Source organism: Sarcophilus harrisii, chromosome 1 (genome assembly GCF_902635505.1).
Source record: "Sarcophilus harrisii chromosome 1, mSarHar1.11, whole genome shotgun sequence".
NCBI lineage: Eukaryota > Metazoa > Chordata > Mammalia > Dasyuromorphia > Dasyuridae > Sarcophilus > Sarcophilus harrisii.
Window position 1 is genome coordinate 88,105,257 of NC_045426.1, and position 22,445 is coordinate 88,127,701.

Consider the following 22,445-nt stretch of genomic DNA (forward strand, 5'->3'; position numbering starts at 1 on the left):
CTCAAAACATCATTTTTTTAAGAAAAGTAATAATAGTTTTACCTGTTCCTAAATTACTGGAATATAAAAACAGTACAGAAAATTTAAAACCATGAGGAATTCAAAATCTACTTTTACTTGGCTTTGAAATATAGCATAAAGTTACTTTTTGTTTTATCTATGTATCTCCAATACCTAGTGTGGGCTTTGTAAATAGTAGTTTGTTGGTTTGGACTAGATTTCACTCAATTCAGTCTTTTCTTAGATCAATATTAAAGTGCTATTCTTTGAATGGCAGCCCAGAAGTATGCTTAGGGTCAGAGATAACCACCCTGGAAGCAAATGGTTTAGTTTGTTTCACCAAACAGCATGTTTCAACAAAGATATAATCCCCACATGGAAAAATAAAATGTCGCTATCTACTTTGTATCTTGTATGTGCCTATTTATGTATATGTTGCCTCTTCCATTAGAATGCAAGCTTCTTGGGGGCAACTAGGTGGCTGCAGTGGATAGAGCACCAGCCCTGAAGTCGGGAAGACCTGAGTCCAAATCTGATCTCAGATGCTTAACACTTCCTAGCTGTGTGACCCTGGGCAGGGGGGAAAAAAGTAAGCTTCTTGAGGGCAGGTATAGTCTCCCCCCCCCCTACTATATCCTTAGCTTTTAACATGATGTCTGGCAAATAGAAGATACTTAAATATTTTTTGACTGAATGTGTAATTTAGATCCATTTTGTAATCTAGCCTCCCATTAGCCTCAGTAATGAAGGACTAGATAGGGCTTTAGAAGGTAATGGGTACTTAGCACCTGAGGGCCCAGCTTCTACTAGGTGCAGTGTAGAACAGATCCCATTTAATCTATGAGTCTGGACTCTAATCTACTCAAGAAAGAACACCAGAAAAAAATTCAGATAGTAAAATGAGAATGTCCAGGCCTGGGAATGAGAAAAAATGAATCAATAATAGACAATGTAAATGGAGGGGAAGAAAGGATATAAGTAACTCCAGAGTCAAAATTTTGAGCTTCTCCCCGTCTCTGTGTCTGTATCTTGGCTTATCTGTCTTAACACACACACAAACACACACACACACACACACACACACACACACACACACACACAAAACCCTGGATCAGAACACATTAAAATTCTTGGTCCTCCCAGAACAACTGACCTTTGACATCCAGATGGAAGGTGACCTTCTGGCCCCCGGCCTCACAGATGTACTCCCCAGCGTCAGCCTTCCCCGCCTGCTGCACCACCAGCTGCCGACTTCGGCCCTTGGACTCCACGTGCACCTTCTGACTGGAGCTCAGCTTCTTCCCATCCTTGTACCAGGTCACCTCCGTCTGGGCTTCGGCCACCTCGCAGCTCAGGGTGGTGCTGCTGCCAGTCACTGTTTCCACCTTGCTTTGAGTTTTCTGTTCTTTGGCAAATACCACCACGGATTCTGGGAAGGGGATGAACACAAGGGGTCAATTCACAGGGCACTAATTCACTTTCCAGAAACTCCATGTAAATTTTAGACCAGATATTACACTCTGGCACTCTCTAGTGAAGTGTGAGATTATAGCTGTCTCTGTTATCTGTCTACAAACAAAAGAAGCCGCAAGAAAGAGTTAAGTTCTAAGGACTGCAAGGGTAGGATATGAGACTCCCCACTGCACAGAATTTTCCCAAAGGCTGATGGGAGGAACACTGTGAGAAATTCAGATCCAAGATTGCCCTAGAGACGTCTAAAAAAAAGTTTTCCAAGAAAAAATGAACTGTCAGTAGCAACAACTATAAAATTTTCTATTCTGTACAATTAGATGCAGTTTCATTAAATAATAAAGGTTCTTTCATTGTGTTGACATTTTAAATTCCATGTCTAAATATGCTTCCCAGCTTTAATATTCCATGTTCTAAGGTCTCTCTCAGCTCCAACATCCCATGTTCCAAGGTCCCTTCCAGTTCTAATACTCTAAGTTCTAAGATCCCTCCTAGATTCTAACATTCCATGTTCTAAGATCCCTCCCAGATCTAATATTCCATATTCTAAGGCCACTTCTAGATGACATTTTAAGTTATATGTTCCAAGGTCCTTTCCAATCTCATTCTATGTTCTAAAATCCTTTCCTGCTCTGATATCCTAAGTTCTATGTTCTTATGTCCCTTCCAAATTTAATATTGTATGTCTAAAGATCACTTCTAACTCTTGTAGAAATACTCTTTTTTCTAAGCTCTGCCATTCTGTGTTCTGTCTACTTTTAATAGGCAGAACATCACTTTGCATGTTATGTGATTATTTCCTCTCAACCATTCTTAGTAAAAAGTTTGAAGGATTTCTAAGGAAATCCATTGTTGTTGTTCATACATTTTGAATTGTGTCTGATCCTTTGTGACTCCATTTGGGGTTTTCTTGGCAAAGACACTGTAGTGGCTTACCATTTTCTTTGCCACCTCATTTTATAGATGAGGAAACTGAGGAAAACAAGGTTAAATGACTTACCCAGGTGTCTAAGGACAAATTTGAACTCAGGAAGATGAGTGCTCTATTCCCTAAGCTACCTAACTGCCTAAGGAAACCTAAGGATGTCTATTTCCATTTTATTTTCAAGTATGAGAATATATGCCTGATTTTATCATAGGAGGCAACTGGAAAGCTGGATATACAGAAAGCCCCCAACATCTTTTCCACATATCCAATCAGTTGCACTGATTTTATCTTTACATGATCTCTCCCATTTATTCCCTCCTTTCTGCTCCCAAAGCCACCAAACCTGGCCCATCATCACCTCTGACAGAGACCCTATTTTGAAGTCATACTCTTTACACCTCTGAAACTGAGTTTCTTGAAGCAAAGCCTGACCAAGTCACTCCTCTACTTAATAAACTCCTGTGGCTCCCTATTATCTCTGAAATAAAATACAAACTCGTCTGGCATTCAAAGTTTCATGTGCTTAAAGCACAAATGGATTTTCTAGGGAAAGAAATTACACAACTTTTAATATAATCTGTATTATCATCATTTTCTCCATCAATTTTTTAAATCAACAGAACAATAAATTAAATCTTGATTTGTAGCAATTGTCAATTTCCAAAGTGTAAACACTCATCTTGAAATTTTAATACTGACTTTCAAAACCAATTTGAGCTGCCTCCTGCATTCGCCTGGCTGTAGTTCTTCCCCCTGCCCACTTTTCTATAATATTCCCCTTCATCCATTCTATAGTTATCTCTTATTCCCATGCATTTTAACTGGGTCTATATCCCCTCAAACCTGGAAAGGCTCTCCCTCCTCATTCTTGTTTCTTAAAATCCCTTATTTCTTTGAAAATTCAGTCCAATCCTTACCTTCTATGTGAAGTTTTTCCTGATGCCTTCCCCAAAACCACTAGTACCTTTGCTCCCCCTACTCCAATTCTCTCGTATCTATTTTTTTAATATTTGTATGTGATTTTATTTTATTTTTGCTGAGGCAATTGGGGTGAAGTGACTTGCCCAGGGTTACATAGCTAGGAAATGTTAAGTGTCTGAATCTGAGCAACATTTGAACTCAGATCCTCCTGACTTCAGGGCTGGTGCTCTATTCACTGCCCCACCTAGCTGTCCCTTGTATGTAATTTTATATATATAGGCCTCCTTTGGCAGAGAGTAAGCTTCCAAAGGATAGGAACTGTTTCTGTCTTTCTAATATCTAGCATGATTTCTGGAACATAGTAGGCACCTAAAAAGAATTTGTTAATTGATTGATGAAGCAAATTATGCACATACTTTTGCTTTCCTGATTTTCTTTGCATGGACACTATAGCAATTTGCATCTGGACTTGGGCTTGATTGACAAGAGTTCCAAGGATGTAGAGCCAAAAAGAACATGAAAGATGACCTCATCTGATTCTTTTATTGTACAAATGAGGAAACTCAGGTCTAAGGTCCAGACAAATGGCAGGTCTTACCCAAAGTTATAGATGCAATAAGAAGCAGGGCTGAGATTTGAACTTACATACTCTGATTGTAAATCCAGTGTGTTCTTTTCATGTTCTTTTCACTGTACCATAAGGGGACAGGGAGAAAAACTATAGGATGAAGGGACATTAACAATCCCAGAGTTTCTAGGATATAATTAAACCTTTTAACTCATGCATACAGATCCCTAGCACAGGCACAAATGCGCACACACATGCACACACACACACACACACACACACAAGCACATATGCACCCTAGAATAGAAAGTAGCATGATTTTCCCAATTCAGAAAGCAGCTGACCTTTGACATCCAGATGGAAGGTGACCTTCTGGCCCCCGGCCTCACAGGTGTACTCTCCAGCATCTGCCTTCCCCGCCTGTTGCACCACCAGCTGCCGACTCCGGCCCTTGGCCTCCACATGCACCTTCTGGCTGGGGCTCAGCTTCTTCCCATCCTTGTACCAGGTTACCTCCGTCTGGGCCTGGGCCAGCTCACAGCTCATTGTAGTGCTGCTACCAGCCATGGTCTCCACCTTGTTCTGAGTCTTCTGTTCCTTGGCAAACACTACCACAGATTCTGGAAAAAAAGACAAAACACACAGGAGTCAGAGATACAGCCCAGATAGAGCACTAATTCACTTTCCAGAAATAGACATTTTGTAGAGAAGTAATTTTTAGACCAGAATACAATATTAAACACTTGCACCCTGTATAGTAATTGAGGCTATAATTTATGAACTAGACTATTATCGTTTGCAGACAAAAGGACAAAAAAAGATAATAATTCTCATTTTCACTTTAAAGTGCTTTAAAGTTTATATAACACTGTTCTAACTGCATTCCCTTAGCATCCTCATCTTACAGATGAGAAAACAGAGGCTCAGTGATGTTAATCATTTTGCCTAAGACCACATAGCTTGTAAGTATAAAAGACAAGAATTTGAATCAATATCTCCTGAGTCCAAGTCCATGACACTTTCTGCTACAACTCTGGGGATTGAAAGAACATGATCAAGGGCATGTCCTTGATTTAAAAGAGTATCCTGTAGGCTGGTAGGAGTCGCACAGAAGGGCGGGAAATAGCTATAAACTTCTAAAAAAAAAAAAAAAAAAAGGCTGCAAAAAGAAGTTGAACTATTTGTAGGACCAGTACTCAGTTCTCTTCTCTATAAAATGATGTCGTTGTATTACATATTTTCTAAGGTTCTTCCTCATTCTCTTGTTCTATGATTCTATGTCTACTTTTAATAGAAAGAATACTGCCCTTATTATGTGATATCCAACATGTTTTGGAACTGTCTCTGTCCTTTTTTTTTTCAAATTCTCTAAATTAAGGCACTAAGATAGTATTCTTCTACAGTAAAAATTTATGTAGGTCTGGTTTTATAATTAAGTCAACCAGTATTTATTCACCATTTACTAGGTATTATACATTGGGGATACAATGAAAGGCAAAAAATAGGTCCTACCCTCAAGGAGTTTATGTTCTAATAGGGAAAATAACATGCAAATAGCTAAGCCCAGATATTTACAATGCAAATGAGAGGTAATCTCAGAGGAAAGGCACTAGAGTTGAAGTCTGAGAAAATCTTTTTATAGGGACCTTTGTGGTCCCTTTGAGCTGTGAGAAATCTGAGAAAATCCTAGGTTTTGAACTAAGTCTTAGAGAAAATGAGAGAAACCAGGAAATAGAGATGGGGAAGGAGAATACTTTAGATATGGGACACAGCCAGTGATAAAGCACAGAGTTGAAGGTGAAATGTAGGGTTCGAGTATAGTGTCACTCGCTGTATTGTAGATTAAATGAAGGGGAGGGACTAGAATGAAGAAGACTGGAAAGGTAGGAAGGAGTCAGGTTGTGAGGGGCTTGAAAAGCCAAATAGGAATAAAGGTCATAAGGACTCTCTGGAGTTTATTGAGTAAGGAAATAACATGATAGAACTTCAGCTTTAGGAAGATTGCTTTGTCAAATGAATAGAGGACGAGCTGAAGGAAGAGACCTAAGGCAAGGAGACAAAAATGTTGTTGCAATAGTCAAAGCCTGAGATGACGAGTGTTATGAGCCAGAACTTGAAACAAGGTGTTAAGACACTAGAATTGGTAGAAACAATGCTTATGTTTACATCTTGAAGAATTCACACATTAGAGCTCACACCTTTGAGAGTTCACACATTAGCTCACACATTAGAGTTCACAAGTTTGGGAGATTCACAAGTCAGAAACCCACAATCCCACTCTCTCAGAGGAGGAGTCATATCTTTGGGTTCACATCTTTAGAGAGTTTATATTAGCTAGAAGCCTCCAGGAAGAGGAGGAGACTTCAGGAGATTCACAAGTGAGAAGTCAGTTGAAGAGATTGAGAGCCAGAATTCAGTCGGGAGATTCAGAGTCAGGAGTCGGAGTTGAGCTAGAGGCAGAAGCTGGAAAAGCTAAAGGACTACGGAACCAAGGAGAGAGATAGGCCTCTAAGAAAGCTAACTGGGCTATTTTGAAGGAGAAAATAAAGGATGTAAACTTTTAACAGCTGGCTGCATTTGAGGTGATTATTGATCTGAACTGAAACTAAGGCTGCCTCCAGAAACCTCCCCAAGAAACCTGCTCCCAGAGAACGATCATATTTTAGAAAAAGAAGAGAACACTCCAGATGAGGTCCTGCTTTTTTGTTGATTGGTTGGTTGGTTGGTTTGATTGGCTCTAAAAAAGAACCAAAATGACTTTATTTTGTCAGGGTAAATGTACAATGTGTCCAACTGTGGCTGATCAGACCAATTCAAGTTCAGAAGGCTCTACCACAGATTGGACACAAATAGTGAACATCTGGAATAGATGTCTCTAAATTTGTGCGTCTCACATTTTTCTTGAGCTACTGCAATTCTGCTTTGCTCCTAGAGCACAAAATCTTCTTTGATGCTGATGTCTCATGCTGGAATGGTCCTATGCCTCTCATGTTATGTACCAGCATGTAAAATACATAATGATAGCTAGCATTAATATCAGCTCTTTAAGATTTACAAAGTGTATTACATATAGTTTATCCTTATAACACAACAGGGGAGCAAGTGCTGTTATTAACCACATTTTACAGTTTCTTGAACTTGAACAAGATGTTGCTTGAACACATCTATCTACTTATCTATTATAAAAGGCAAAACATAGTTTCCTTTCTCTAATTTATTTTGCATGAAAACCATAAGAAAGATAAATCTAAAATATGGACTAACAACTACTTATAGTGTAAGTGGAATTGGTGGGGAGCCCTGTATCAACTTCATGAGATTATCCAGTGTGTCTCTTTGTTTGGAGGCATTTGAGACTCAACATCTCAGGGAAGATAGACCTGTATACTGGGACCTAACTGAGAGCCACCTCACCCCAGAACTCTTCTGCTTGGTCCCCAATGACTGAGATTCTTTTGAAGTTGATTGGCAACTAAGCATTAGGGACTTATTGGAGGAGCTGCCACTTCCTTTGTGGCCCCTTTGAGCTATGAGGCAATTCAGGGGGTTCTCTTGCTCTTGAGAGTTTTCTTTTGGAGTACATTAAGGAAATGAGGGAAAGATGCTCTCTTTTCCTTGTCCTTCTCTCTTTTCCCCTCCCCAGGCAATTAATGGTGACATATAATAGAGGATATGGCAGAATGAGATTCAGGAGATATCAGGACAATGTGAACCCCAAACTTTTCTGCAGAAGAGAGATTTTTCAATACCCTAGGCACTTTGATTCCTAATATATTCTAGACAGAGAAGGAAGATTTCTTGGCAGCACCACCCTCAAGGATGGTACTGCCCCAGAAGCAACTACAATTTCCAGAATTCCTGAGCTCAAGTTGTTGTTCTTTGCCTTTCTTTCTCAGAGGTGATCATGACATCAGGGAGGTGACGCTGTGAAGTGTAAGTTAATTGGACTGAAGTGAGGGAGGACTGTGCAAAGTCACCAGTCTCATTTATTTCCTTGGAAGCCATCTGGGTCCAGTGGCCAGAGAAAAATCAGGAAAACTGGAGTTGGCCATGGATGCAGTGGAAGAGCTTGGTCTTTTTAAGATAAGGTCTTTAACAGATCTCAATTTGAGGAAATGTCCAATCAGTGATTATGGCTAGGTATGAAATGAGGCAATGAATGGTCTTATTTACCTAGTCAAAAAAAAGTCAATCTAGAAGGGGAAGATCCTCAGACTTTCTGACCAGAATAGAAACAACTGCTATTTACATTCACTCTGAACCCAATAACCCTGTGGGGCTTGGCCTGGGACATACTGTTGGCTGTCCATCAGTCCTGCAAAGTGCTTATCTTTAGAGGAGCAGCTGATGAAAACTTTGTTTCTGGATCTTTACATGGACTGCTGTTTTCCCAAAACCAGCATCTATATTATGTGCCTTGGGGCTGTCAGGAACCCTGTTCTCCATATTTGGGGAAATCTAACACAAGCTTCATTTTGGAGACTTTCCTGCAGTAAAACTCTGGGGTGGGGACATGATGAGCTAAGAAAGAAATTGAGCCTCTTTTGATTATGCCTTTAGGATTAGACCTGGTTGGTTTGAGCCCAGAGTCAATAAGGATATTGGGTCTCAGGTGACAATAGTATTTTGAGCTGGAAAAGACCTTAAAGATAATAATAATAGTAACTAACAATTATATATCATTTTGATATTTGCAAAATGCTTCATGTATGTTATGTCATTTGATTTTCACAACTCTGTGGGGCAGATGTTATTATTATCCCCATTTTACAGAAAAGGAAACTGAGATTTGAGAGCTTTATAATCCAAATTCTTCACTTCACAAAAATGTAAAGAATTGCATAAAGTTCCAAGTATAGTTACACACACACACACACACACACACACACACAGACACACACACCTGAATCAGATCCCCAACACCCAGAGCAGCTGACCTTTGACATCCAGACGGAAGGTGACCTTCTGGCCCCCAGCCTCACAGGTGTACTCCCCAGCATCTGCCTTCCCCACCTGCTGCACCACCAGCTGCCGACTCCGGCCCTTGGCCTCCACGTGCACCTTCTGGCTAGAGCTCAGCTTCTTCCCATCCTTGTACCAGGTCACCTCCGTCTGGGCCTGGGCCAGCTCACAGCTCAAAGTGGTGCTGCTGCCGGCCACGGCCTCCACTTTGTTCTGAGTCTGCTGCTCCTTGGCAAAGACCACTGGGGGCTCTGGGGAAGGGAAGACACATAAAGTCAAAACACACGACAGTCACTGTGTCATTTCTCAGAAAGCGAAGTTTTGGAGGTCACGTAATCTCCGCCAAAGTGCGAGACTATGATTCTGCTCCCTCAGACAGCGTAGTTGTTCTGATGAAAGAAGGAAGGTGTGAGCTCTAGAAGACACAGGGAGCCAAATCAGGGGAACCTTCTGATGAGGGAGATGCAAAGAAGTTGGGGAGAATGCTCTATAACCCTCTAAGAAACACCATAAAAAAATGGCAAACTGACAAGAGATACAGTTACTGAGTTTCCTCCTTTGTAAAAGCAGGACACTGGACCAGCTGACTTCTTTAAGCCTTCCCAGGTTTGAGGTCTTATGTGCTACATTATAAATGTCTAAGTGGCCAGAGTGCCTAGATTGAAGGGCCTGGAGTTCAAATCCAGCCTCAGACACTTACTAGCTGGGTGACCCTGGTCACTTAAGCTCTCTCAAGATTCACTAATGTAGGGTCCCTTACAGTTCTGACATTCTATGAATTTATGATGACTATTAGTAGACAGAACATCACTGTCATTCTATAATACCCAGCATGCTGCAGAACAGACTACCATCATCATTCCTTATCAAAAACTAGAACACAGTGGACTAGGGAGTAATTGTTTGGCATGGCAACACAATCTGCTTTTCTAATAGGAGACAGCAGAACAACTTGACATACTCTACAGGATGACTCCATCTTTGTGCACATCAGTTCCATAAAGCCAAAAGGCTCTACTGCTACATTTTTCTGATTTATTCAACTTGACCCTAGAATAAACCCTCATTTGGCTTATGGTTTCTTCTCCTCACCTTTCCACAGCCATGGCATCAAGGATTTCTAGATAATGGCAGAGAAAGACTGGGGATACTAAGGCTAGAGGCAGGGCTGTGGTGGGGAGGGGTGAAAAGAAGCAGGGCTGTTTCCAAGGGACTGAATGCCTGGCAAGGTATTGTGCCAGCCAGATGACCAGCACAAGGAGCCTCTGAATCTCCTCACAGCAGCTATCTCTGTCTCTTTATCTATTTGTCTGTCTGTCTGCCTCTCCCCTCACCTCTCTCTTTTTCTGTTTCTCTTTCCCTTTCTCTCTCTTTCCCTTTCTCTCTCTCTCTCTCTCTCTCTCTCTCTCTCTCTCTCTCTCTCTGTCTCTGTGTGTCTCATCTTGTTTTTGTCTCTGTTTCTCTCTGTGTCCCTGTCTCTGTTTCTGTCTCTCTTTCTCTGTCTCTCCCCCACACACACACACACACACACACACACAAGCACATGCATACATGCACCCTCTGAATCAGAAGACATTTTCATTTTCATCCTCTACTCCAGTTTACTGACCTTTGACATCCAGACGGAAAGTGACCTTCTGGCCCCCAGCCTCACAGGTGTACTCCCCAGAATCCTCCTTCCCCACCTGCTGCACCACCAGCTGCCGGCCCCGGTCCTTGGATTCCACACATATTTTCTGGCTGGCGCTCAATTTCTTGCCGTTCTTGTACCAGGTCACCTCTGTCTGAGCCGCGGCGACCTCACAGCTTAGAATGGCACTGCTGCCGGCCATGGCCTTTACTTCGTTCTTTGTCTGCTGCCCCTTGGCAAAGACTGACACACTCTCTGGAAAAAAGGATGAACATAAGAGTCCAGAACCCACCACACAGGAAACTGGCTCACTTTATGGAAATAGAAATTTTAGAAATCATAATCAGGCCGGAGTGCCCTGAGTGACACCTTGGGGCCGGGGTACTGCAGCCCTGCTCTACCAGACAATGAATATTTACATGAAAAAGGAAGAGCTGAGTTCTAGAAATTCTATGAGTAGGATCAGGGGGATTCCCTGGGCAGCAGAATTCCCTAAGGTGGTGGGATGAGAACAAGAAGAAATCCAGAGCTATAAATCACAGAATGACAGAATTTCAGAGACTACAACTGAGATCTAAAAAAAACAATCCCTACTACAACATAACCAAGAAGTTGTCACCCCATCTTTGCTTGAAGACCTCCAATGAGGAAAAACCCACACTCTCCCAAGATGGCACCTTCCACTTTTGGATAACTGGAGTGCTCAGGAACTTTTTTTTTGTTCAAACTCTAATTTATCTCTTTGCAGCTTATACTCTTTATTTCTAGTTCTATTCCCTCTGGGTTCAAATGAACAAGTCTAATTCTTCTTTCACTTGAGTAGCTTGCAAATAGTCAAAGACAATGAGGGAAAGACTCCTCCAGATTTTTCTCTTTTCCAAGCTAAATATCCCAATATTTAGCTCCAATCATCTTCATATAGAATGCATTCAAGACCATTCACTATTCTAGTTTTCTCTTATGGATTTCTTCTAATTTTATATTTCCTAAAATGTGATACCTTGGACTGAATGCAATATTCCAGGATAGTCTGACAGGGCAGGGCAGGGCAGACAGAATATTACCTCCTTATTCTTGAGAGATACAGTGCTCTTAACACACCCCAAGATTGATTTAGCTTTCTTAGCTACCATCTGACACTGCTGACTGACTTCTAATGAGCTCTCAGCCCATCAAAATCCCTAAATCTTTTTTCTCCTAAACTTTTCTCTCATCTCTATCTCCCATGCCTCCAAAGTCTTGTTCTTGTGGATTTGTCTTTTTGAACCCAAGGATAAGGTTTTACATTTAAAGATGTACTAGATTTAGCCCATGATTCTAGCCTATCAAAATCTTTTTTGAAACCTGACTTTGTCATCTTGTGTGTTCACTATCTTTCCCAGATTTTATTTGTAAATTGAATAAACATGCTATCAATGCTTTTACATAAGTCATAAATAAAAATATTAAACAGTTCAAGGCCAACCACAGGTCCCTGGGGAACTCCACTAAATATTTCCTGCCAAAGTGATAATCAATCAATACTGGCTACTCTTCAGATCCTGCCATTCAACCAGGTTTGTCTCCATTTCTTATATTAATACCTAATTCATATCTCTCCCATCTTTTATACAGACTATCAAGAGACACTTTATCAAATGTTTTGCTGAAATCCCATTTGCCCTTCTCTATTCCTTCTCCAGTACATTCTCTGTTTCCCACAGCTTTTCAAATTTCATTAATGGCAGCTTAACAATCATATCTAACAAGTATTTCAAGTACCAGAAAAAATATTTCATCTGTTCCAGGTAATTTGAATTCATTAAAAACAGACATATGCACTCTTTCTGCCTATTCAGCTTTTTATAAAAGTTTACTTATTTGATTATTTATTATTTTTTTATTAACAACTTTTGCTCTGTCCTTTCCATTTCAAAGGACAGTTTCCTTGGCAAAGAAAAGAGAATCAAAATAAGATGTTATCTGTTCTGCCTTCTCTCTGTTGTCAGTTATTACCCCAACACCACCAAGTCTTTTCCACAGAGCAACTAAAAAAACCAAAAAGTACTTTATTTTGTTCTTAGTGTTCCTCATCAGCTTTAACTTATTGTGAGTAAATGCTTTTTACTCCCAGAGAGACAAATGATGAACTGAATGCAAACTGAAGCATATTTCTTGCTCCACTTTCAACATGGCTAATATGGAAATATTACTTCATAGTATAATACTGTAATAAATATTTCTTCATGCTATAATAAGTGTCATATTTTTTGCCTTCTCAATGGGTAGGGAAGGAAGTAGAGGAAGGTAAAGAATTTGGAACTGAAAGTAAAAATTATAAATTAAAAAAATTCATTGTGAGCTTTTAGCACATAGTTCTTACAGTAATATTCTTTAGTCATCCTTTATTACAAGCCTTTGCCTCCTTCATTCATATAAAGGTTCTTATCACCTAAGGTGGTTGGAGATCTCCCTGGGCATCCACATTAACCTTTTCAGCACAGCATAGTGAGTGGCACATAGTAGATGCTTATTGTATAAATAATTATTATATAAATATACAATAAATGCTTAATGGCTGGTTGATAATTCCCTTTTTTCTTTTTCATTTCTAGTGTGTCTGTGTTCAGAATTTTGGTCCTGAATGCTTTTCATCCGTCCAGGATTGACTTTTCCTATAGCATTTTAATCATGGGATGCTTTCTCTGAACCCTTTGAAATCAATTCTCCTAAAGTCGAGTTCGCATTTTGCCCAACTTCTCTTCCTACTCTTTCATAAACTCTCAGAGGTAATATTCACTTTCTCCAAAGTTTCTCCTCATTTCTACCTCAGAACAAGAAAAATTACCCCTTGTGGTTCTGCTACCTCTGAAATAAAAAAAATTTTTCAATAAATGATTGGCTTTTCTTCTAGCAGAGAAGGAATTCCATTACATGTATGGATAATTGAAGTCTTCCATAACTCCCATAACATGCCTCTCTCTGTGCCAGACTTTTGGTTGTTTGCCAGTTCTTTATCTATATCCCCCTTATGTCTAGGTGGTCTAGAGCATACTCTGAAGACAAAAATACTCCTGCTTCTGTCCCCACAGATTTTCAACCAAAATCTCTCTACCATATCTGTCTTTTTTGATTATCAGATTTTCTCATATAAAATAAATAGGGCGTTTTAGAAGTCTTAGTGCAGTTTTAAGCTTTGATAAATTAAAGAAACATGATAGGTAAAAGTGTGTGCAGAGATGTGGTAGTTAGAAGATACATAAGATAATCTAAAAATCTTAGTGTAGAACTACACACACACACACACACACACACACACACACACACACCTGAATCAGAAGACATTACTCCATTCCCTCTCCCAAAAGTGGCTGACCTTTGACATCCAGATGGAAGGTGACCTTCTGGCCCCCGGCCTCACAGGTGTATTCCCCAGCATCAGCCTTCCCCACCTGCTGTACCACCAGCTGCCGACTCCGGTCCTTGGTCTCCATGTGCACCTTCTGGCTAGAGCTCAGTTTCTTCCCATCCTTGTACCAGGTCACCTCCGTCTGGGCCTGGGCCATCTCGCAGCTCAGGATGGCACTGCTGCCGGCCACAGCTTCCATCTTATTCTTTATCTGCTGTTCCTTGGCAAACACAGCCACAGATTCTGTGAAAGGGATGAAACATAGCATCAGGGATACAGGATCCTAATTCATTTCACAGAAACCAAAGTTGTAGAGATTAGTTTTCAGACCCTAATGCCCTGATGGTAGAAATTGGTACCTCCTGCTGAAATGTGAGACTATAAATCTGCTATCAGTATCTAGATTAAAAAAATGAGTTCTGCAGACTACAATTGTGGAATCAGAGGGACCCCCTGATGTGGGAGAATTTTTTAAGGGCTGGATAAGAGAAAGAAAGGGAGAATCTCAGAGTCAGAACTATGCCCAAAATTCTAAAAATGTTAAAAAGTAAGAGGCTAATAGGAATGATTCATTATGATGATAATTGTAATGGTTAGCATTTCTACAGTGTTTTAAGGGTTTACAAAGGACTTTATAAATATTATCTCAGTTTATACTCACAACCACCCTGGAAAGTAGGTGCTATTCCCCATTTTATAGATGAGGAAAATGGGGCAAAGCAACTTGCTCAGTATCATACATCTAAATAAATGTCTGAGACCAGATTTGAACTTGGGTTTCCCTGACTGCAGGTCCTATCCCCTGTACCATCTCACTGCTTCAATTTTCTGGTTTGTGAAAGGAAAAAATTTGGCCAGATGATCTCTGAGATCCTCTCCAGAATGGACATTCTGTATCAGAAGGTTGCTAATAAACTATAATTCAGTCAAAAGAACAAATGTGTACTAAACACCTACTATGTGCAGGAAAGGTACTAGTTCTTGGATATACAAAGACGAAGTGACATAAGATTATATATTGTTTTAATTCCTTCTATATGGAAAGTTTCAAATGAATAGATAGGAGTTTTTAAAAATTGTAGTGGGAACTTGATTTTATTAATATTATTATTAATAATTTTATAATAGGAGGCAATAAGAAAATTGGTTCCACTCTCATAGACTGAATTCAACTTTGCTTGAATAAATGTGTTCCATAAAGCAAAGATTCTCAGTACTATCTTCCTTATTTGTTTGACATGAAAGGGATAGAGAAGCTGCTGACTGTGTTAATAATGGGTTAAATGCCTAGGTTGGGAAAGGCAAAAGAGGTACAAAGGATGAAGACATAGCTATGTGGGGAAGCAGACACAATGCTGAGTTTGGAATCAGGAGGACCCGAATTCAAATTCTGCTTTTAATACTTACTAGCTGTGTAATCTTGGGTAAGGCACTTTTCTCAAACTCTGTTTCTTCATCTATAAAATAAGAGTGTTGGACCTAGTGGTGGTCCCAGAGCTGCATTCCAATGAGCAGCCTTGGAGTTTCCAGATTATCCATCACCCACTGCTGCCATTAGCAACAAGATGCATTCAGCAACTCTGAAAGTCCACTTACCTTTGATGCTGAGGTGGAAGGTGACCTTCTGGCCCCCGGCCTCACAGGTGTATTCTCCAGCATCTGCTTTCCCCACCTGCTTCACCACCAGCTGCCGGCTCTTGCCTTTGACATCCAGATGAACCCTCTGGCTTGAGCTGAGTTTCTTCCCATCCTTGTACCAGGTCACTTCTGTCTCGTTCTGAGCCACCTCACAGCTCAAGGTAACGCTTTCCCCAGACACCACCTGCACTTTATTCTGTGCCTGCTGCTCCTTGGAAAATACTGATGAAGGTTCTAGAGGATGATGAGGGAAAGAATAAAGGCAACATCACTAAATGTCCTGAAAGCCGGTAAAATTCAGATTTCTACCTGTCCTCTTCCCCCTACATCACTCTTGTTTCATGTCCTTCCAATAAGATCCAGCAGATTGCCCCCCAGCCAATCCCCACTCTTAAACTCTTCTCAAGAATAGGAAAGGGGAGAATAAAGAAGCTTGAGCCTCCTAATCTCTGCCTCTCTATAATAACTCTATAATGAGTTATAGTACTCATCACCTCTTCCTTATGTCTTTGGACATTCCTGTTGTATCCACAGGAATAATTACATTCTATTCATTTTGATCTCAATAAATAGTAAGAATCATAGAGATAGAGAAGGACTTAATGTAAATAGAAAGAACCTTAATTTAACACATAGAATTGTTAGAAATGGAAGAAATCTTGGATCCTAGAGCATAAAATGTCGGATCCAGAAGGAAACTTAGCAACCTGCTAGTCCAACAATCATTCTGTAGATGAGGAAACAAATTCAGAGAGGGAAAGAGACAAATGAAAGGGGATCAGAGGCAGCGCTAGAACCATGTTTGAAAGACTTTACATAGCTATGCATGAACAAATAGTGTAAGAGGACTCCTCACATACTGGGTCTGGAAGGAATGGAATCCCTTGCTTTTATTCTTTCCTCCCATTCAGATTGGGGTTTCATTGGTTTGAGGGGTGAGAAGGAAGCATATTCTGCTGAAGTTATTAGCTAAATGAAATTCCAAGACAGGAAAGACATTAGACTCTTCAGAGGAATTTAATATTCAGCCTACTCCAGAGCTACTCGTGTCTATTCACATGCTTATCTACCTATTGCCTGCTTAATCGCTCTCAGTAATACCTGGTTTCCCTGCTTTCAGTTCCTGGAATGATTTGGCCCAGGAGGGCAACAAGCTGAGAAAGCCCTGATTAAAAAGAGATTCACCATGAGTAGGATCCCTGTGCCCAAAACGAGTCCTGTTTCTAGAACTTTTCATTAGAATGGGAGCTCCTTGGAAAAGAACACAGAAAGTTCTTTGTGTTCATTTCTTTGATCTTTGATTTGATTTTGTTGGTATAAGGACTTTCTCAAGTGAGGAAACTCCCTCTACCAATGTGGTTCAGAACCTTAGTCTTTGGGGAGCTGTCCAGGGTACTGAGAGGTTAGGCGATTGGCTCAGGATCTCACAGCCAGTATGTACCAGAGATGAGCTTGGCTTCAAGGATAGCTCTTATTGGACCATACTACCTCTAGCACAGAGTAAAGGTTTAATCAATGCTTATCAATTAATTGATAGATTGATCCTTTTCCCGGAGGGAAGGAAGAGCAACAACCAGGACTCTTATGTCCCCCTCTTACCTTGTACCCGGACGTTGAAAGTGACGTGGTCATCCCCAGCATGGCAACTGTAGGTGCCCTGGTCATTTTGGGTCACCCGGTGCAGGATGAGGGTCCGCCGAGTGCCTTCCGTGTGGATCTCGGTCCTCTGGTCTTTCCTCACTTCTTTCTGCTCCCTTTTCCACACTACAGTGCCACCAGCCTCAGACACCTCACAGGCCAGCTCCAGCTGCCCCCCAGGGCTGACAATCACCTCGGGAGGTGATGCTGGCTTGTTGATGAACGTCACTGCTTTATCTATGGGAGGAAAGGAAGGAGGTGTCATTGCTATAGAAAGGTCCAGAGGTGGTTCTCACGGCTAGACCATCATTCCCAGTCACAGGAGCTGGGACAGTTAGGTAGGGCAGTGGCTCCAGCCCCATTCTCTAGGATAGGAGCCAAAGCAAGCCCAGCGGGCACCATGGAGATAATCAGAACCAGGCTGGATCTGATTTCAAAGCTTCTTTCTCACTTATTCCTCATCCCACTACATGATGGATGAGGACTCAGGATCAACAGCCTGGACCAAGACACTTCTCTCTCCAGCACACATAATAGGAAGAGGAAACCCTAAAACAGCTATCATAGTCAGCACTGCCCCCATCTTCAAACTCCTACCAGTGTCTTCAACTCTTGTTCCACTCATCAAATGTTCTGCGCCTCAGTCAGTCAATCAATAAATATTTATGAAGCACCAACTAAGTGCCAGATGCTGAGATAAGCCTAGCTCAGTTTCCAGTGGTTTCCCTCATATTCTTCTAAATTGTCTATTAAACGATCACAGGAAAGTTCTAACTTCTCTAGCTTCCGTTCCCTCCTCCAAAACAAAGGAATCAATCTAAACCCTCTCTCAGGGCTCTTCCATCTCTATATTATTATAGATCATATGCTTTCATGCTAGGAGGGTTCTAGGAGTCCCAGGGGATTTTAGCCTGGAGTCTATGATCTTGGCTCTTTTAAATATTTTCATACTAAATTGTGGTATATGAATGTTATGGAATATTACTGTTCTATAAGAAATGACCAGCAAGAGGATTTCAAAAAGGCCTGGAGAGACTTACATGAACTGATGCTGAGTGAAACGAGCAGGACCATTATATATACTTCAACAACAATTATATATACTTCATTATATACTTCAACAACAATACTATATGATGATCAATTCTGATAGATGTAGCCCTCTTCAACAATGAGATGAACCAAATCAGCTCCAATAGAGAAATAATGAATTGTACCAGCTACAGCCAGCGAAAGAATTCTGGGAGATGACTATAAATCAATCCCTATATTTTTGTTCGCCTGTATTTTTTATTTTCTTCACAGGCTAATAGTACTCTATTTTAAACTGCGATTCTTTTGGTACAGCAAAATAACTGTTAGGACATGTATGCTTATATTGTATTTAATTTATACTTTAATATACTTAACATGTATTGGTCAACCTGCCATCGGGGGGAGGGGATGGGGGAAGGAGGGAAAAATTGGAACAAAAGGTTTGGCAATTGTCAATGCTGTAAAATTACCCATGCATAAAAAAAGAATAAAAAAAAATAAAATAAATGTTTTGATACTTTTTTTCAATAAAGATGGTTTCCTTCCTTTCCTATGATGTTCTGTAATTTTTTAATATACTTAAAAACATTCTTCAGAAAAGGGGTTCCTAGACTGATCAAAAGTTAGTTATGATGGGGCAGCTAGGTGGCGCAGTGAATGGAGTACCAGGACTGAATCAGGAGGATCTGAGTTCAAATGTGACCTCAGACACTTAACATTTCCTGTGGCCCTGCACAAGTCACTTAACCCAATTGCCTTAGGAAAAAAAAAAAAAAAAAAGAATTAGTTATGACACACAAAAAGTAAGAAGTCCTATTTGACACCAATTCCCTCATTTTGCTGGACCAAGATCCAGAAAGGTCATTTTTATCACTAGTCCAAAGTTATTTTATATATATAGTTATAAAAGAAAGCCAAAACTATGGATTAAGTGCTAGGCATGCAGTCAGGAAGCCCTGAGTTCAAATGGAGCTTCAGATACTAGCTACCTGTCTTAACTTCTGCATCTCAGTTTCCTCATCTGCAAAATGATGATAATCATAAGAACTACCTCCCAAGGATGTACTATATAAATACTAGGTATTATTATTATATCAAACCATTGTCCTTCCTAATATATTGCCCATCTCTATTTCCTTTATAATAATAAAAAAGCATTATAATGTTATTCTAAATAATAATGATCATTTCATAATCAACCAAAAATAAATTATTTTAATAATTTTAAATAATGTTTAATAAAATAAACTGTAAATGACTTTATTTTAATAATTTTATTAATAGCTCATTATAGTAATAAATAAATAATTTTTTTAAATGCTATTGTTATTGTTCAGGTATGTATGACTCTTTGTGATCTCATTTGGGGTTTTCTTGGCAAAGATACTAGAGTGGTTTGCCCTTTCCTTTTTCAGTTCATTTTACAGAGGAGGAAACAGGCAGACAGGGTTAAATTATTGCACACAGCTAGTGAGTACTTGAGTTCAGACTTGTATTCAGGAATATGAGGCTTCCTTACTCCAGGTTTAGCACTCTAACCACTGTGCCATCTAGCTGCCCCAGTAATAATGATAAATGCTAACAATTACCTAGAATATGGGTTTTTGTTGTTGTTATTTTTAAATGCAATTTTACACATATAGGGAACTTACCTATGAGAAAACTACTCCCTCTTACCTGCTCTATATTGCTTGTGGTCTAGAGATTGCCTAGGAGCATTGGAGTTAAGAAACCTTCTTAGCATCACACAGCTGCAAGAGGCAGTTATTCCTAGCCAACTGGCTATCAACTATGCAAGCTGCCTCTCAAAACTGTAAAAAACTTCAAGGTATGCAATTCCTGCATTTTGTCTGACCCCTCATAGAATCATTGAATCTCTATGTTAGAAGAGCTCTCTGAGACCTCTGACAGCAACCTCCTCTCAACATCCTAGTCACAAATGATCTTCACTGAAAATCTACTAGAATACCTCCAGTAATGGACAACTAACTCCCTCACAAGACAGCCCCTTCCATTTGTAGACAGTTCCAATTGATCAATTATATCAAGCCCGATTCTGCCTTTCTATATCTTTTACCCAGCTCAATATATATATATAATGCCTGTTTTACACAACAGATCTTTTTATACTTGAAGACAGAAATCATGATCCCCAAATCAAAAGAAGCCTTTAGTTTCCCAGGTTAAACACCCCAGTTTTGTCAACAAATCCTCATAGAGTGGAGTTGTTTTCCTTGAGGAGCAAGGATAAACCAAGAAGGCATTGGGTATCTGCCAATATTTATATTGCTATTGTCCAGTTCCCTCCTAAGGACATCCCAATTACTTAGGTGGTGACTTTGTGGTCAAGGAATAAGAATCTAAATGTCTAAGCTATGGCTAGCTGTGTTTAGGGATATAACAATAAAATATAGAATTTAGACATGAAAAAATTAATGATTCTCTTTTATCTGCTGGAAAATGATGGGAAATCAATTAATCTATTCCTCTTGGATGAGCTATTCCTTCCTCAAAATATAGTGTATTTATTTAGCTCTTTAAATGTTATAAACCACCTCCAACCCCAAGAGAATGCAAGCTTCTTGAAGGCAGAGACTTTTTCATTTACTCTTTCTTTCCCTTGCACATAGCAGGCATTTAATACATTCTTGTTAAACTAAAATGAAGGTAACATGGGATCCGATCCTCTTCTCATTATTTCCTATAGACATGTTCTAATTTGTCACACTCCTTCATAAAATGTAGCATCCTCTGAGGCTTACAACTAGTATATAGGATAGAGCACTGGGACTGAAGTTAAAAAGAGTCAAGTTCAAATCCTATAGTAGGTGTTATATAAATGCTAGCTATTATTATCATCATCATTATCCACCCCACCACTGCATCCTTAAAGTTTCCAGGACTTCCTATCTGCCTGAACTTTCTTTCATGCCTTGTTGCCTCCAGTTAGAGGGTAAATGTCTTGAGAACCAAGCCTGTCTCGCTTTTTTCTATTTGTATCCCAGCACTTTGTATAGAGCTTAATATACAGTAAATGCTTAATAAATGCCTTTTTCTTCATTCAAAATAAACAAAATAAAATGTGGTGCCCAGAACTAAACACAACCATCCAGCAATGTGCTTATTAGAAAAAAAACAGTTAATTCAACTTAAATCACTATAATCTGGTACTTGAGAATGACATAGATCCCACAGATTTGGAGTGAGAGGATTCCAGTTCAAATTCCAATTCAGCACATAGTGGTGCAAAAGATCGAGCACCAGCCCTGGAGTCAGGAGGACCAGGGTTCAAACTCAACCTCAGATATTTAACAGCTGTGTGACTCTGATCAAGTCACTCAACCCTAATTGCCTCGAAGCAAAAAAAGGGAAGTCTATTTGACTGGGAGACTTTTCCTGTTCAGTTGTGAATCATCTTTGACATAGACCCCAGTGATGGGGACCAAGGAGTGTAATGGATAGAACTTTTGATCTGGAGTTTGTTGTTATCAATAACTCAAAGGTCCTTCCCAATTCTAAATCTATGATCCCATGGCCTTATGTCAATGCAGGCCAAGATAACATTTGCTATTTAGCTGATGTCTCACACTCACTTGAGTACTGAGTCTATGTTATGGTACGATATGATATGTCATCTCATATCATATTATGTTACATTATATTATATTGCATTATATTATGCCATGTCATATCACATCATATCATGCTTGCTGATCATTCAGACACTCGAGTCTTTTTCTTTTAAACCACTTTTTAACCATATTTCTATCATTCTGTACTGATCCAAGTGACTTTTTGGACCCTGGGTGAAGAACTTTGCATTTATTCCAGTCATTTTTCATTTCATCAGATTGAGGTCATCATTCCAGCCTGTTTTAATCTTTTGGAATTCTGATTCTGTCAGTTCTGTATTTTTCCTAGTCTACCTTGTCTCGAACCATCCTTACTTGCATATATGTCGTATCCTTACCTCCCCTTAGACTACAAGCTCCATCAGGTCAGGGATTATTTGCTTTTTTATTTCAGCACTTGCTGCTTGCCCAATATATGTCACAGTGCTCTTTATATAAACATTTATCGTGTGTCAAACTGAATAGAAATAATTAAACCAGAGCCAGACAAGGCAAGAGAACTGAGTCTTCTTTTAAATGGATCATCCAATCCATCATCACCCTTACTAGAAGAAACCTCCTAAGGTCACCTAGCTCATCCTCTTGCCTCTATGTCAATAATAATATATTTAATCAATCAACATATTCTGATGGAG

General features: G+C 39.8%; 1 protein-coding gene across 12 annotated transcripts in view; it reads right to left on the reverse strand.

Moving 5' to 3' along the window:
• Window positions 1-22,445, reverse strand: part of OBSCN (obscurin, cytoskeletal calmodulin and titin-interacting RhoGEF) — a 324,327-nt gene that overhangs the window by 261,889 nt on the left and 39,993 nt on the right. For 11 of the 12 annotated variants that reach the window (XM_031960208.1, XM_031960173.1, XM_031960202.1 and 8 more), the window contains exons 9-15: window positions 17,105-17,380; window positions 15,464-15,739; window positions 13,835-14,110; window positions 10,459-10,734; window positions 8,825-9,100; window positions 4,232-4,507; window positions 1,154-1,429 (exon numbers count right to left, since the gene is read on the reverse strand). In XM_031960208.1, the coding sequence (XP_031816068.1) occupies window positions 1,154-1,429; window positions 4,232-4,507; window positions 8,825-9,100; window positions 10,459-10,734; window positions 13,835-14,110; window positions 15,464-15,739; window positions 17,105-17,380 (1,932 nt within the window). The remainder of the gene's footprint in view (window positions 1-1,153; window positions 1,430-4,231; window positions 4,508-8,824; window positions 9,101-10,458; window positions 10,735-13,834; window positions 14,111-15,463; window positions 15,740-17,104; window positions 17,381-22,445) is intronic. The other variant, XM_031960192.1, reaches the window with a different exon arrangement.